Source organism: Martes martes, assembly GCF_963455335.1.
Source record: "Martes martes genome assembly, chromosome: 5".
NCBI classification, from domain to species: domain Eukaryota; kingdom Metazoa; phylum Chordata; class Mammalia; order Carnivora; family Mustelidae; genus Martes; species Martes martes.
This window is the reverse complement of record NC_137892.1, coordinates 144,760,544-144,779,006: the sequence shown is the minus strand read 5'-3', so window position 1 is coordinate 144,779,006 and position 18,463 is coordinate 144,760,544. Positions and strand designations below refer to the sequence as shown.

The 18,463-nt window shown below is 32.9% G+C and overlaps 1 protein-coding gene across 1 annotated transcript in view; it reads right to left on the bottom strand.

The window, feature by feature from the left end:
* Window positions 1-15,715: 15,715 nt before the first annotated feature.
* The window catches only part of CDH9 (cadherin 9), a gene marked incomplete at both ends in the record, with an annotated part of 82,249 nt that continues 79,501 nt past the window's right edge, over window positions 15,716-18,463 (bottom strand). The window contains one exon of the mRNA XM_080804574.1: window positions 15,716-16,203. Coding sequence (XP_080660700.1) covers window positions 15,716-16,203 — 488 coding nt within the window. The remainder of the gene's footprint in view (window positions 16,204-18,463) is intronic.

The following is an 18,463-nucleotide window of genomic DNA, read 5'->3' as shown; positions in this document are numbered from 1 at the left end:
CTTTTGAACTCTGAATGCCCCTTATTTTACTTTCAGACACTGTATTTTAAAAGGCAGTCTGTTACCAAGAAATAAGAATCATTTATTTTAGATAAAGGATCCTTCTTTCTCATATTTTCTACTGAAACAGTGCCAAGATTAATAAACTACAGAAGGCTGCTAAATCATCATTGATCATCATGGTCACATTTCATGAGAAATTTATTAACTTTCAGACTTCAGGAAAATCCAAAAGTCTTTACATTATCTACAGGTTTATTAACATTAGGAAGTTTTGTCATAATGCTAAAATCTAATACTTCCCCCAAATGATCTTTTGTTTTTGGTACAGTATATATTTTTTGGACTGTGGAATAATTATATGATTGTAGTTTGACCTTCAGAATATCTTCTAATAATAGACATCTATACATGTAAGTTAATTGCTTTCTTACATATCTTTGATTAGTCAGAATGTTATTAAAATGTATATAGGAGTTTGTAGTTCCATCTCAGACATTTAGAATTGGGAATAAATTAAATTTCCACATTTCCTATGAAGATTGAAATCGTAAGAATTTATATAGATTGGCTATTTTGATAGTATCTTTCTAAAATAATTTGAAATAAGGGCGCCTAGGTGACTGAGTTGGTTAAGTGTCTGACTTCAGCTCAGGTCATGGTCTCAGGATTCTGGGATAGGACCCTGCATTGAACTTCCTGTTCAGCCGGGAGTCTGCCTGTCCCTCTCCCTCTGCCCCTGCCTCCACTTGTGCTTGCTCTCTTACGCTCCTTCTCTCAAATAAATAAATAAAACCTTAAAATAAAATAAAATAAAATAAAATAAAATAATTTGAAATAGTTTTCTCTTGAGAATAATCTTTGATTTATGAACAATAGGAAAATTTCTTTTAAAGCTTCTGAAGCAAATCATAGCCCTATAATATTATCTTCAGGTTGTTAAGAGGTGCTGTCTGCCTTGAGCTCAAAGAATACTTCCTAGGGTTGGGTCCTTTGGAAAGAGTTGACACATATAGTCATTCAGCTTGTTTAGAATCCCCTTAGGAGATTTTTAGGAGACATGCTTAAGGCAGTTGAGTGATTTGCTGACTCAACAGCTACAATGTATATATTAAACAAGTTTTAGTACAAAGCATTGTGTTAAGAGTTTGCATCTGGATTTTACGGGATAATCTGTGCGGGGTAGGGGTAGAATGAGCATGACCATCTCTTCCAAACTGACTGAGCATATCTGTAAATGTAGCTCCAGGCTGAGTCTGCACAGTGTTTGTGGGAAATGATAGGGTGGTAGTCCATGTACCTCTAGAATTTGGGTTCCTTTTGAAAAGTTAGTTTCTCAGTTCTAAGTTTCCAGGGCTGTCTCTATTACTCATTTCAACAGTAATTAAGCAATTCAGAGAAGTGAACAAAATCGTATATTCTGAAGCCAGAGTATCCTTTATTTGGATCTTCCTTTTCGCTCTATGACCTTGGGAAATAACTCTCTGTGCTTTGGTTTCCTCAACCATGGAATAGGGATAGCAATGGTACTAACCTCACACTGTTGCCAAGGGAAATAAATGCATAGAATACTTAGCACAATACCTGCCACATAGGTTTACTCAGGAAACATTAATTTTATATATGTAGAGTGTTATGGAGGTTGAAAGGGACTTTTACTAAGATCTCATAATTGACAACCTGATGGTTCATTTCTGTTGCCTCTCCAGATCAATTTTCCAAACTTTCTGATCTGCTTTGTGTTGATCTACTTTGTGCTAAAAGGTGTATATGCTTCCTTATCTTTTAGCTTTCCACTGGGTTTAGCCGATGGGAAGCACCAGAAATAGATATGAGTATAAGAAGACAGATCAAAATATTGATGTCCCTCTCTGTTTGCCATGAGTGTGTTATGAAACAGATTTCTTTACCCACAGGGACCCTATTCCAAACTTTGTTCCTGTCACACTGCTTGTCTGCTTATTATTTTTGAACTATGGGTGAAAAGTCTTCCCATTGTTATTCACTCTCCCTTGTTGGTTTCCTTAACTCTGTCCTCTCTTTTGCATATAATCCTTTTCTTTGGTTAAACACATTGAACATGCTGAATATGACATCTTTCTTTTTTGATGAATTAAATATGAGACAAAAATGTATCATTAAATACTCCTTTGAGGCTTACAAAGAGACTCTTGAAATATCTCTGCCCTCTAATCACCAAACACCTACTCTTCACCTAATTTTATGTACTTAAAATTGCAGGGAAGCAGAGGGGTAGTCATGAGATGTCAAAGGTTACAAAAGTTGTTGTTCATGGAAAACTGACATTTTGATTCCCTTCCTCCACGTGCAGGGGAGGAAATGATTCTTTCCCAGTGCATCTGCTACCTGTCGCTATGTAAAAAGCTATCTCAAATATATGGGTATAAAACAAAAGCATTTCTCTTAACTCACCATTCCATGGATTGGCAATTTGGTCGAGGTTCAGGTGGGTGATCCTTCTCATATTGGCCTGGGTATTATTTTCAGGGCTTGATCACAGTTCTGGAGGATTATTTGGAGTAGCTAGAGGCTCTCCGTATATAAGTATCTCTTATCCTCCAGGAGAGTAGCTGTGCTTGTTCATATGAGGGAGGACTGTTTCTCAGGACAAGGGGAGAACTGCAAGTCTTTTTGAAAGATAAGCTCAGAACTTGTACAAGTCACTTCTGCCATATTCTGTTATAGTAAATAGGTATAAATGCCAGCCAGCAGCCTTAATTCATGGCAAGGCGGAATAGATTACAGTTCTTGATGGGAGAAGTTGTAGGCAATTTATGTCTAATTTTTCAATGTACCATAGTCATACCTCCCAGCATCAGGTGGACATGTGGACATGCTCAATGAGAATGAAACGAAAGTCACATAAACAGATCAGAGATATATTAACAAAAATACAATCTGGCTTCCTCTCTCTTCTTAGTTAGATGTTGACTAAGATCCTGAATAGGAAGGTTACTTTATGTTATCATCAAAGCAGAACGGGGAGAATATAACAGGATACTTTTGGAAAAGTCCAACAGGTATCTTATAATTTTGAAGAGTGGACAAAATTCTGGAGGTCCTTTCCATTACTGTCTAGATGATTAAAGCTTTGATAATGAAATAGCCCATGACAGTGGGCTAAGAACAAAGTACAGATTAACAGAGCAGCTCCAGAAAAGGTGGAGGCTCTCTTCCAGTTTCTCAATTCCTCCCGCTTCCCCTACATTCTCTATACCCTTCTCTATGACCCATGGAGGGCAAAGAATATCTTAGAACTTCTGAAATACCATGTAAATGAGCACAGAAAGCAGAGAAAATTTGCCTGTAGTAAAGACTAATGATCTCTAGAAAATAGGAGACTTTGATCTGTAAGAAGATAGTTGGTCAAATCAGTAAATGGTACTATGCAAAAACTGACTCAGTGCCTAAAGGCAGGGAGATAATACTTTCATAGTAAACTCAGTAAACTAGTGATGATGGACACTTGGCAACTTCTAAAGTGGAAGTGGTAAAAAATATGATTTAAGTAAGATAGGCAAGATAAACCATGGAAAGGTATGTGTTCCTTCTTGTTTATTGTCTCTCTGGCTACTTATTTTTTCTCCTATCAAGATGCATTGCTAGGCTTTGTATTGATAAAAGGACATTTGTACAATGAAAGATAATGAATGCTGTTAAAAGCACATAAGAACTCTCCTATGAGCATATTATTCCTTAAATCATTGTCATCTTTGTTCTCAGTGGATTAGAACTTAACTCATTTCTATGGTTGATTTTGTTCTATTTGGGATTTAATTTTAAATTAAATTTTAATGAGGTAATTTCCTTTTCCTCATAAATTGAAGAATAAGGATGAACTTTCTTCTTTTTAACTTGGAATAGAATTCAACTTTTAAAAAAATCTTGAAAATGCAACTACCCTTTGAGATTTATAGCATATTTTTTTAGCTTGGAGCTTTTCTTTTTGATCACTTACATTTACTGCTTTTCCTCTTGGACCTTTCATAGGAATCTATAAAAAGAGCTTTTCTCTCAAAGATGAGAATTTCCTCTTAATCTTAAGTTCACTTCCTTGATCTCAATTCACAAAGGTGTTTTTGCTGCATATACAGAAATTACCAAAAATATATGCCTAAAATTGTTAAGTACACATTAGTTTTTCTTCTGAAATAATATTTTACTTATAGGTTTCTGTTGCTTGGTGACATGTATATTTATTCTTAGAAGGAAAATGAATATAGTATTTAGAGAATAAATCATATTTTTTGTTATACTGCTGAAAACAAATACAAATCCTGTTAATTAATTAATTAGTCATATATGATCTAACAGCAAGCAGTTTAGCTCTATTAGTTTCAACTGAATTAGAGTAGATTTTTAAGTAATTTTTTTAGGAATTCAGATCATTCTTTCATTTAACAGAAATTGCATTTAAATATCTTTTAACATTGTTTCTAAATTATTTGTTATTCAGTGAGTAAAACTGACGGTTATTGCATTAAAGTTTTAATGAATAAAGGTTGAGAATATTTAATATAATTTCATGAGAATAAGTAAGTATGAGAGTAGATTAATAATGAAAAAATGCAAAATACGATCTTTCATTATAGCTGGAAGGTTAAGGAATTAATTTTACAGACCATGAAATGGAAATAACTTCCCCACTATTTTATTAACTGATGCTTAGATCAGTATAATCAACTCTCCTATTCAGAGCATGTCTGTTCTCTGATCTAGTAGCACTAGATCGACATTTCCAGCAGTTCATTAGGTTAACATAATTCAATAAATAAATACCCAAGTAAGAACTACATCATATTACATGATTATTTCTTGATAAGATGCCTTATTTCATTAACCAAATACATCAACAGTTTTAAAACTGAAAGTGTGAATTTGTTAGCAACATTTTTTGTAAGTTACTCAATTTATTAGCATGATGCCATCAATACAGGAAACTACCGTTCACCAAGAAAATAAGGGGAATATTTAGAATACTATAAGCCTCACCACCAGTTTTTTCTTATTGATTGGGAGAGTTGTAATTCCAAGTATGATTTTTTTTTAAATTAAAGTCTGAGTGTATAAATACCCTCAGATGACATAAATGGATGATCTTCTACACTTTTGGAAGATATTATTATATAGATGCTTTAATATGCATATATTACAGATATAAATATTATATCTGTCTATCTACCTGTCTATCTAGATTACATGTATTCTGGTTTTTCTCTTGGCAATGTATGAAGTTTTCTATCGTTGAGGAGTGAAAAAGTCACAGGAATAAAAGGTATAACATAGATAATGTAGTCAGTGGTATTGTAATAGCATTGTATGGTGACGGATGGTAGGTACACTTGTAGTGAACATAGCATAACATAAAGAGAAGTTGAATTCTTATGTTGTACACCTAAAAATAATGTGATATTGTGTGTCAACTATACTCAAATAACAAAAATATGAAAAATAATCATGCTTGGGGAATATGTGGATATGTGTGTGGAGCAGAATGGAGAGCCATCAGAATGTCTCCCTGGCTCACCTCTGTGATTTGCTTTAATCGAATACGCATAGAAAAAGAAGCCATGTATTTTAATCAGTGTCCAGAGGAAAAAGTAATGGGACTAGTGTCACCATTGCTCATACCTCTATTCTTTCATCCTGGTAAGATGTTCCTAAATTCCAAATTGGTCTACTTAGAATGAATGTGGCTAATGATAAGTGTGATGTTCAATATTCCTTCTTGGGATTAGACTTAATCACTTCCAGGCACCATTTTAATTTGCTTGCTCTATAGATTAATTCAAAAGTGGTCTGAATTATGTTTCAAAGTTTTGAAAGCATAATATGGAAATGCAAGACATAAAGTCATCACTTCTGACCTCAACTCTTTGTGTTTAGTGCTGGCGCTTTCTAGTGCCTCTGCCCCAGTCCTATGCAAGAGAACAGTGCACATTCCCCACCATTACCTGGCTTCAAGTTGTGAATACAAATTTACTGATAATTACTACTGTTAACAGAAGATTCAAAATACATCCAAATATATTTTAGTTCTTAAGGAAAATAGACATACCTACACATGCTCCATATGACTTATTTTCCAAGGCATACTAATAATGTATAAAATTCTGTGGGAGTTTCCCCCGATCATAGATTAATTCCCCCATCTAAGAATAAGATAACCAATAGAAATCTTGTCCATATTGTGTCATTTTACATTTTACTGATGGGGAATTTTTTTTTGGACATTATCCTAACATTGTGCCATGTCTATATAATTAGTAAAACTCATTGGATTCTTTTTTTTAATAAAGTAGAGATTATTATTCATGTTATTATTTAATAGTAAGCATCTCAATGATGAAATTCCCATTGCTCCATTCAGCTTATTTTCGAAGTTCATGTCATTAAGGAATGATAATATAGACTCAGTTCCTGGCTCACTAAAAGTACACAGTAAATCTGTGTTGTATGTACTGTGCTGAACCACTTATTTAATACTATAGGAGAGTATCAATTTTTAATACATTTCTTATATACTGCAATTTTGTTAGCTTTTCTATTTATTCTTAGATATCATATGTCTTTAGATTCAGGTATTGTCCTTATCTCGAACTTGCTTGTATAATTTCAGATGCTTTCATTTGCAAGAAAAATATTTTATATCCTTTAGTTTTGAAAAACCCCAAACTTTTGTTGGATGTTTTGTTATTTTTTAAAAGATTTTATTTTTAAGTAATCTCTACACCCAATGTGGGGCTTGAATTTACAGCCCTGAGATCAAGTCTCATGCTCTACCAACTAAGCCAGACATTTCATTAAATTTTTAATCAAAATGAGTATTATTGATATTATCTGAGACAAATAGATAATTAAACAGTTCCTAGCTCAGTGCTACTACCATGCTTTCAGTTTCATAAATGATGATCCAATATAGGGTACTGGCTAAAAACAGAGCCTTCCCACTCAGGTTGCCAAGAGTTAAAACTTTCCTTCATATTTTACTAACTTGTAACCTTTTTTGATTTTAGTTCCCTGTTTTATATAATGAAGACAAGGGTAATACCTAAATAAAAGACTTTTGAGACTTAAGTGAATAATCATTGTAAAATGCTGAGTACAGTGCCTAGCACATATAAACATCAATACACATTAATGTAGCTATTCTGTTTCTCTATCTACCAACTTCCTTAGTCTATCAGTAACCAAATGCACATCATACAACTATGCTCTATACTAAATGATTGCATTTAATAAAAGAATACAATGATAATTTAAGCAATTTTATGATACCTCAATAAAGCAATTTCTAGATACCTCCTAGATATCTCTAAAGTACTAGGAAGATGGGGATAAGAAGGTTGCCATAAATGTTTATTTTTAAATGTTTATAAAAACACATTTTAGGGCACCTGGAGGCCTCAGCTGGTTAAGCATATGACTCTTAATTTCCGCTCAGGTCATGATCTCAGGGTCATAAGATTACGCCTCACACTTGGGCTCCACAACCAGGTTGGAGTCTGCCTGGAATTCTGTCTCTCCCTCTGCCTCTCCCCACCTCATGCCCTGAATAAATAAATACATAAAAGTTTAAAAAAAACATAATTTTATCTGTTTTTAGCTTTATCAAATTACCATTTTTATATATCAAAAGCTTAGTTGTAATTTGTGTGTTGCATTCTCCAGTACAGGTAAATGGACTCCCGCTCAAAGTGTAATTTGGATGTGGAGACCAAAGATGCCATGCAAACACACCAATGAGGTATGAAAAGCTTTGTTATTTATGTGATTGAGTCCTCTGGAGAGAACACTGATAGCCTCTCGAGTAAGTCCAAAATGACTGCTTTTATTGTGGTTAGACAGTAGGGCTGGATGAAAGGTTGCTTCTATAGGTAGGACGTAAGTGAATTGAATTTCCTGCCTGTGTCCAAGGAAGGAACACCCAGACTTCCTTATCAGCTTGTCTAGATGTGGGACTCAAGAAGATGGAAGGGTGAGACAGTAAAACTGTCAGTAGTCAAAAATCAAAAAATGGTCACAGTGTCCTCATTGCACTGTAACCTTAAACTTCAGTATCCAAAATTTACAGAGTTCAATGAAGTAGAAACAGCTTCTTACCATATTCTATTCAGAGATTCCTTTGATTGATTTTTACTGGATATAGTAATTCTCATTTACCTATTTTTAAAAGATATAATTGTGAAACACATGTGAAGCCGAAAAATACCATTTTATCCTTTATCTTTATACCATTTCTAAGTCCTAATCACATACCTCATTATAGTTAGTTACTTGTGTTTATGTTTTATCTGTTGAATTGAATTCTAAAGTCTTTTTAAAAGGAATGGGTTCTGCATTGTACTATTTTTGTTTTTATTTTTCAATTAGTCTCATAATGCTAGCTATTATTATAAAATTAATACATTAATTATTAAGTTATCTAATATCCTATCAATGAAGTTTCTTGGTTGATATATCATCCTGAAAAAGGTAAGTGATAACTTGAATGAATACTTTTCATTAGAAACATCTCTTTTCTCAGCATACTACTCCTATAATTAATAGGAAAAGGCATCAGTACGTTTCCTATGAAAAAATAAATTTGAAACTAACATATCACACAACCGAGTCATTCTTTAAAAGTTGGTATTAGAAGGTTTATAAATGTGATATACTCTGATGGTTATAACTTTTAATTCAGCTAAATGCATAGAGATATATGTTTTATTTGGCTTCAGTTTCTGTTTATATGCATACTGTTCTAGAGCAGATTATTAGGTGAATGTAAGCATACCAAATTTCCAAGTATGTAAAAGGTTTTAAGTGAATTTTATAGAATAATACACACTGAAAAGTAGTATTGAATGGATGTAATAAAGCCAAATAGACAAAACCATACCTGAATGTTTAAATTCATCTCAAGAATGTATTTCTTTATAAAACATACATGTAAGGTTATTATTTATTAGTGTAAGAATTATATACTAAATTTATAATAATTAAAATCATATAAATAACATATATTAATAATAACTTTCATACATATTTTAGATTTCTGGTCAATGTTGTAGAATAGGAATTACAAACTCCAATGCTTAATGCCTATGAGGAGCAGTCAGGTCATATAAATTACTGAAGGACGTGTGTAAATATCCATAGAGAAATTTCTGGTCATCAAGGAGTTGAAATACTTCCTTCAAACTGGTGCAACTTCAGGGTACCAAATAGAGCAAAAAGACAATAGACTACTAAAGAATTTCTGTTTGTCTAAAACAGTGGAACTATAATATTGGACGCAGATATGCAATATCATCGTTGAAGAGATAAATAGACCAAATATCCTTAACATGAGGGACAGAAGGAACAAGAAAAACAAACAAAGGGCTTGACATGGGATACAGGACTCAGGACTCCAATTCTGAAGGAGAGATCCAGGGACTACCCAGGTGAATGGCTATAGGAGCTACCAGGAGGCACCCAGCATAGAAGGCAATTAGTCCCTCTCACTAGAGCAATTCAGTGACGGAAGGAAAGATTTCTTCAAGGAGATCACATTAGCTCTGTACTTTTTTATGCTTCTGAATCTCTAGAGAGAAAAATTAGACAATTGACAGTTTGGAGTTGAATTAGTAGTAAAAATACATAGAAAAACCAAGGAAAAAAAATAGCCGGGAAAACATAAACCATAGTGTGTATATATATATATATATATATATATATATATATACACACTATATATATATAATTTTGGTTACATTGAAATTAATTACACTGAAAACACAGTCACATACTTGTGAAAGAGATTTATAGTATATGTTATTGAAAAATGAGTATTATAAAAATTATAAAATTATAAAAAATATAAAAATTACCTAATTATGTGTTTAGAAACAATAAGAAAATACCAGCCATGAACTGGCAATTTGTGAAATTTACTGAATGACATAAAAATAATGGAAAACTGCCTAATTTCACTAGTAAATTCCATAAGAAAATTGAGAGGGAATTATTTATGAGGGAACTATCTTGACTTTTAAATGCTAGCAATATCATGGTGACTTTTGTTTCTTAATAATATATTAGGTAATAATATTCTGTCAAACAACAACTGTAACAAAGACTGCAGATAGGATAAGGCCCAATGTCTGCGTTGCTAGTTTTAACATAATGGCTTAAATAGCTGGTTTCCTATTCCGTATAAACCGTTATCAAACAATATTTATTTAAAAAATACTCAGACATTATTACTGAAATTTATAATGAAATTAAACATAGTAAGAAAACATGTTCATAGCGTTGTTCAGCTTGCCTTTACTCACAAACTATTACCCAAGTGTGAGAAAAGAGGACCAAGAACAGCCCAATAAGTAGGTGATTATAAGGATAATTAAAACTGCAGGGATAAGGCTATTTATTTGATTCATTTTTTTGTGTTGGCTTGTGTTTTGATTCTGACATTTAGAATTGATGGCCTGAAATCCAATCCCAAGACCATATTCTTTTAGAAGCACAGATCATCAAATACAATTTTAGTTTAATAAGGCTTTTTTAAAAACTGGAAAAAATTAGTCGTGCTCTTCTGTAATTTTGAAAAGATCTTTTTAAATAGTGACCTAATTATGATCAACCAGAATTCAGCCTACAGTAACTAGATTTAACAGTTTAGGCTATAATCAATACTGTGTTGAAAGCATGTACATTCTTATGAATTTGAGTATAATTCTTTTTTGTTTGTTTTATTTTAATCTCCTATATATTCATAATATTTTACCAAATTAAGAAAAGTGTCATATCTAAATTATGAGCATGTCACTTAACCTTTAACAAATATTTGCTGCATGTCAACAAGGTATGATTTGGGGACCAGTCATTGTTGGAGGAGGTCATTGAGAGGATGTGACCTCAGGTTGTCCCAAAGACTGGACCCTGGGGAGTCAGAAGCTCCTCACGCAACCCTCCCCTGTCCTTGGAATGTACATTCTTCCCACCATTCCCACTAGGAGCTGTTTCAGTAATGCAGCCTTAAGACAATAGGGAGTATTTGAGACTATTTAGACTAAATATATGACTGAATTCAGTTAAATCCTCTCTATATACTTTCAAGATTCTGGCAGGCAAGGGCAGAGATCTACATGTGCTGTTGCTGCCCAGGACAAGCTTCAGATGTAAGTTCCCTTCCTTATTAAACCTGCCACCTACCAATCTGGAGTGGCCTGCTCTTTCTTCCATCTCCCCTTTCCCTAGGTGTAGAGAAGCCAGTTGTGAACCGACAATAATTCTAGTAGAAGTGGGCAGATGAAAAAATTAAATAATAAACAAATTATGTATCATGTTCAGTGGTGATATTTGCTGTGGAAAATTTTTTTTTAAAACAGATTGGGAAAAGAGAAATGGATTTGGGAGATTATAGTTTTAAAAGTGGTGTTTTAACCAGGACTTGAAGGAAGATCTATGGTTGACTTCATGGGTATCTGGGGAAAAATAATTCCAAGCATAGTGACAAGTTAGTTCAAAGGGAAAATGGTTAGCATTTTTAAGGAACAAGGAGTCCAGAATAACTAAAGTGAAATGTGTTAAGGAAATAGAGGAGAATAAGATCAAAGAGATAATGGGTACTTGATCTATGACATGGCAGATCCTTTGTGAGGACTGACTTTCACTGTGAAGAGCAGTTGATAAATTTTGAATAGAGAGGTGAGATGCTCACACTTAATTAAAAGGGAGTAAGGAAGGGAGGGAGGGAGGGAAGAAGGAAGGAAGGGGGTGAGATAAAGAAATGCAACCCATTCTGTATTCTGTGTTCAAAATAGACAGTAGGGGCAAAAGCTAGTCAGAAAGAACAGTTAGAAATACACTGCAATAATCCAGATAAGCCTTTTAGGCCCCAGGATTGTAGCAGGGGATGTGATGAAAAAAATCATTCTAGGGATGCCTGTGTGGCTCAGTCATTAAGCGTCTGCCTTAGGCCCAGGTCATGATCCCAAGTTCCTGGAACCCAGCACTGCATGGAACTCATTACTCAGTGGAGACCCTGCTTCTTCCTCTCCCTCTGCTACTCCCACTGCTTGTGATCTTTCTCTTTCTTTCTCTCTTACTATCTCTCTCTGCCAAATAAATAAATAAAATCTTAAAAAAAATAATTCTATACCAGACAGATTTTGAAGGTATAGTCTATAGGATATCCTAAAATATAGGATATGAAGGATTATGTAATAATAGGGATGAAGGATGACTTCAAGATTTTTGGCCTGGGCAAGTTAGTAAGATGCTATTGCTTTTTTTTTTTTTTTTCTTTATTTTTTTCTTTTTCTTCCTTCCTTTTTTCTTTCTTTCCTTCTTTCTATCAACTTGGGCCAAGTTGAAAGTAGAGCAGATTTAGGGATGAAACTGGAGGTTAGAATTTGGGTGTACCCTACTTAATTAGGCATCCAAGTGGAAATGTAGAATAGTTTGTTGGACATGTGTTTGGATTGTTAAGAATGAGGCAGAGATGGAGGTCTTCATTTGGGTATGTTCAATTTATCTCTATATTGATATGTCCATATGTCTACATAGATATTGATATAGATATATATGTCATAACTGGGAGGGTAGATAGATCATTAAGAGCCAGACTTTAAACCAAAAAAAAAAAAAAAAAGAAAGAAAGATGAGGACGTGGACCACTCTAAAATAGAGTTAGAAAGAAGCCAGTTAGGGAAAGTAAGTAAAGTAAAAGAATAACCAGCATAATAAAGGATCTGCAAGCCAGCTCTGGTGCTTATACCAAAATGGAAGGAATCATTAGCTACGGTCAGTTCAACCACTGGTTACAGTAGGATTTTTTTTTTTTCTTATTTGTTTGCTTGCTCTTGTTGTTAATGCTGTTTTTTTTTCTTTACTAAATTAATTTTTAAATCATTGAAAGCTATTTCACACACCTGAGAGTAGTGTCGATGATAATACTCTCCAGACTACTTATTAAAGTTCAAATAATGTAGATAGTTTCCTCTTTCTGAAAAAAACCTTCAAACATAAATATAAACATATTATTCTGAAAATTATTGAATATACAAATTAAAACAATGGTTAAGTTTTAATTGTATTTGGAAAAAATGGTGACTGAACTAGCTTCAATTCTATCTTAAGTTTAAACAGTCAAAGCTAGCTAATTTATTTTGTTTAGAAAGTAAACACATTAGGAATTAATTTCACTCAAATTTTACCAATGCCACAGTTCATGAGGAAATAAAAAAAAGCTGATGAGACTTCTAAATGTATTTTTCCCATTATAAGAATGTCATAGATTGTTAGAAAACTATAGGAAGTGTTAGTATTTCACAGATCTGGTAATTTTGATCAAATCATACCCTTTGATTTATAGCAGACATAGTCATATGCTTATTAAGAATGAAATCAGTTGGCTCTGTCCTCATAAACACCCAGTTTATCAGTCATTCTTAGATCAAGGAAAGGGAGAACTCAAACCAGTTTTATTAAAGTGCTGAAAAATGGTAGTCAAATGAACTTTTCTTCATAATCAAGCTTAAAAATTTAATGTGTCTTATTCTATGTAGTCGCAATATGATTTTCTCATAGGATTTGTAGGTTTACAACTTTCAGGTAGCTTGCTTTGTTGTGAGGCGCTTAGTATTTAAAGCGTGGTAAACCCAGGCACATGTGACTATCAATTTCCCTTTTCTGACTCAACATAATTTTAAAAAGCAGGTGTTGCACCTAGCCATTACACACCTCTTTTTGATTTGTTAACTTATTGCCACTTACTCTTCTAGTGATTATAGAATAAAGTGATTATAAAGAGGTCTGAACAGATATCAAATTCATTTTTTTTTTTTTTACTACTTTAGGCCACTCAGTATCATCCTTCTCAAATATTTGTCTGATTCGTGCTGAAATAGTTCTAGCAATGGGAAAACGGATTACATTCTAAAGTGAAAACTAAGAATTTCTAAATGAAAACTAAAACTAAAAACTTGCTGTTTCCTGGGAAATTCCAATGATTAGAAGCATTTCAAGTATTTCCTAAGTGCGAAGTATGTCTTATTTTCTCAGCATTAAATATGTGTTAGCTTCTGGTGGTAAAGATGTTGAAATGGTCTTCAAAAATTTTATAACATACTAACAAAATACATAAGTTTGTTCATAATTGGTATTTGCTGTTTAAAAAGACTTGATAACAGACTAGCTGATGTTAAATTTCTATATAAATTCCACTCTAGGAATCACCCTGGGCATGACATTTGCTCCTTTAAAGATGAATAATAAAAGAGAAAGAAAAGGATAATTCGTGGCACAGAAAGAGAGTAATATGCTATTTCCTTATGAAGTTTCTATCTTCTGGTTTAGGTTTTATCCTCCAGATTAAACCAAGGCAAGTTTTCTGGTAGTCTTTTAAAGATTTACAAATAATTATTATGTACAATTCTTCCTTTCTCTCTTCTCCTTCTTTCCCACGTCTTAATTTGTCTGTATTCTGTTTTCTGGACAAGTCCCATCATTAGTAAAACTTCACATTCCCTAAGGCTTCTTATCTCCAATGGACATGTCACTAGTTCTTTTAAGATTTTCTCAAATATACAGTGACTTTGAATCTCCTCAGTAAAATTTTCGATTAAAAAAACCCCAAACTCCTCTCTGTTGATACACATTTTAAATGTCACCCAGATTATATCCCATGAATTACCTGATTGTGGAGAAAAAAAGTCAGAACTATTACTTTTTGTTCTGAAAACTATTCTATTGAAGGAAGAGTGATTTAGATTTTTTTGTTATCTGCATAACATTCCTTACATACACTTCATACACTCGCCAATAAAATTCACTGGTTGATTCTACAGAAAAAAAAAGTATACAAAAAACTTAATAAAAAAAAACCTTAATCATTTCCAAGCATATTTATAATAGTTTATATTTCAGAGATCTCACATCTTATCGATGGATAGATATGAGTGGCTCAATAAACCCTTCTCCATATTTAAGTAGCAGAAGAAAAACATCATTACTTATACTAAAGCTCTTTTACAGTCTTGCTACATTCTAGTTCTAAATCACATGAAGTAACTTAACTGTTTTTTTCCCTGAGTGAATCATGTTTTGCCTATAGAGATGTAAAAAATTTCTAATATAAGTGAGAGCAGAACTGCTTCTAGAAATTAAATAAAATGATATTTATTTTTATAAATACTAGTTTATTTCATAAAAATACAAAAATATAAATATACATTTATAAAAATATGAATGAATTAACACAAAGACATTCTTCAACTAAATAAATATGGCAGTAATAGTCATTCCTATTTCTTTAGGGATATACTTTTTCGTATTAATTTACAAAGCAGTTGCACAATGTTTAATAGTAAAGGTGACTGTAAGTCAGTTAAGAAAACATTTATAAAGTCTTTATACTTAAGGAAAGGCACAAAAAGCCTTTTATGTAATTTTTATTGATTATTGATGTGATATACTTTCCTTCAGAGATTGTTAGGCAAAGAGAGTGAACTGGTTATTATTACTTTTTTTTAAAAATCTATATCATTCGTATTCATTCACAGAAACTTACTGATTAAGCAAACCCTTACTAAGACAACACCTACGTATTGTTTGTAATTTCAAATTTTTAAAAATTTCCTCCAAGGAAGAGAATGCGGGCCACTCAATCTAGTAACAAGGAGAGTACTTCCAAAAACATGGATCAAGTCATACAATACTCTTAATCTCGGTCACTGTCATCACCCCCATACATATCGGCAAGCTTTTTAAAACGAGGCCCCCAGTCGCTGAGGTAATCATAATCTTGGTTACAATCTGCTGTGAGAGACTCTAAAGAACTGAGTGAATCCGCAATGGAATCATTCCCTTCATAGGCATATGTTGCCAGTGAATCATAGGGTGGTGCACTTGGGTCTGAGTCATTTTCTTTTAATCTTCGGTGGATAAAATCTTGTACATCAATATTTTCCCACAGAGGCACAGTCCTCCTTATCTGAAATATAGTTTCAGGCATTACATCCCTTCTAAGTTTACTGTCTTCTCTTGCTTCTGGATTCCTTAATGTGCCAATGTCAAAAGCTTGGGTATCTTCTTCCCCGCCTCCTTCATCGTTGTAGGTCACAATGTTGTCCCGGACATCGTCTTTTGAAATTATCAGAGGTTCCTTTTTCCTCTGCCTCTTCAGTGCAGCAAACAATACAACTAAAACTATGAACAACAACAACAACAACAACAACATCAACAAAGAGAAAATAGTGAGATTCCATGATTCAGGTTTAAATTAAATATAGCACACTTTGCTGAAGGAGGTTTGTGTGGCATGAGAGATGCTGAGATTTGTTTGGAAAAAGAGTAACTACCCTACACAGATACAGGGTGCCTTGGGCCAATGACTAAATGTCCTGCATTGGTAAAGCAGTAGATATTAAAATCCCTTTATTTACTTTCAAGACTCACTATCCTTAGATTTCTGGCATTGCAAAGGCCTTTTTCAGTTATGGCTAATTCATTTAGCCAACTGTTAATTATGTGATTCCTCATTCCTCTCAACAGTAAGCTTGCTTAAACACAATAAAATTCTAAAACTACAATCATTAGTATCCCAAGAGAAACTGAGCACCAATTTAATATTTTCTTAATGACTCAAGGGTATATATGCAAAACATTATTCACATATATGCATATGTATGCATTATATATGTGCATATATTACACACATACATATACATATGTGTGTATATATACACATAAATATATACGTGCTACTGATCTAATTACTTCCAGTAGCTCATATCTGTTTATTTTTTATTTATTTCTATTTGTTTATTTATTTTTATTTTATTTATTTATTTATTTATTTATTATTTATTTTACAGTACATCATTAGTTTTTGATGTAGTGTTCCATGATTCATTGTTTGCATATAACACCCAGTGCTCCGTGCAATACGTGCCCTCCTTAATACCCATCACTGGACTCACCCATCCTCCCACCCCCCTGCTCATATCTGTTTAAATTCCTTTATTGACTTGGTTTTGAAAGCCTGCTTAAAATCTGAACTATAACTCTATAAATGACAATATAAAATTTAGTTTAACTTATCTTTAACCTGTATTCATCTTACAAGACAGCTCAGACTAATTATCTGGTTACTGAAGATTTCCTTGACTTATACAGTTGCTTTGGAACTTTCTGGCTAAAATGTTAATTATAATCCCTCTATTCACTATTCAATATATTGTTTTTATTATTTACATACTCATATTATCAGGCTAACTGTGAACTTCCCCACAGAGAATATACTTGCTTGTTTTTTGCTGTATTACTGAAATTTAACATATGTGTATATGTGACAGTGAATGTATGCAAAATAAATATGCTTTGCAATTTACACACTCACTTAAAAATATGAAAAAAACACACGATTTCCAAAATATAAGTTTTCCATTGGAAATGGACCAAGTCCCTAATTTTATATATAAGAAGTGTTAAGAAATAAAGTTAATTTGGCTAAAGCACCCTTGCACATTGCATGGGAGAAATAAAAAACATGTTCCCCTTACTTTGGGCAGCTAAATGTTTTGTCAATACTCCTTCTGTTTTAATAAAAAACAAGAAAATGTTGGCTCAAAATCTGTCATTTCTTTTCTCAATTTTTGTATTGAGATTACACAAAGCAAACTCATTTACATTAAGACCACATTTCACCAAGGCCTTTGAGTGCCCTATAACTCCATTAAAAGCCTGTCCAATGCTATTATCATATTGACCAACACACTTTCCTTAGCTCCTACTAATTGGTAGAAAGAATAAAAAAAAAATTCTCTTTGAAGCATCTTCAGTTAACCTCCACAGAATAGGTTATGGGTGCTGAGGTATTATATTCAGAATCATCTTGGAGACAATTAAAAAAAAGTGAACTTTTCAATAAAAATGGAACATATTTGTACTCTCCCCTATTAAAGGATGAAAATAAGTTAATTAATTCCAAGATAGATCTGAAACCCACCAATCTAGTGAATCATGGAGTAAAAAAGAGGCCCTTCTAAATTTAATATTAAATTAATTTATAAATTCTCTACTTTTCTCAAAATTTTTATAAATTCTCACTATAAAAGAACAACAATATAGTCAAATTATTTTAAGGGTTTCTTAGCTAATATAATATTTGTTAACTCCCACAAGTGGAGCTTAGAATATTCTAAGTTTTTTTTCTCCTCTGTTGGGTCAAAATCACCTATTTCGTTTCCCCAGCCTGAGGTTATTTATTGAATGGAATTTAGAAAGGTTAAGATAAGGAATAGAAAAAAGTGTATCATTATGTTCATTAATCTGTAACTGAAATTTATTTCTATTATGAATATCAGAATATACAGTTACTATAGTGATAGTCAGAGTTATGTGTGACTATTAAATCAGTAGAAAGCAGGGATATTTTATATTGCATTTTAGTTATGACATATCTCAA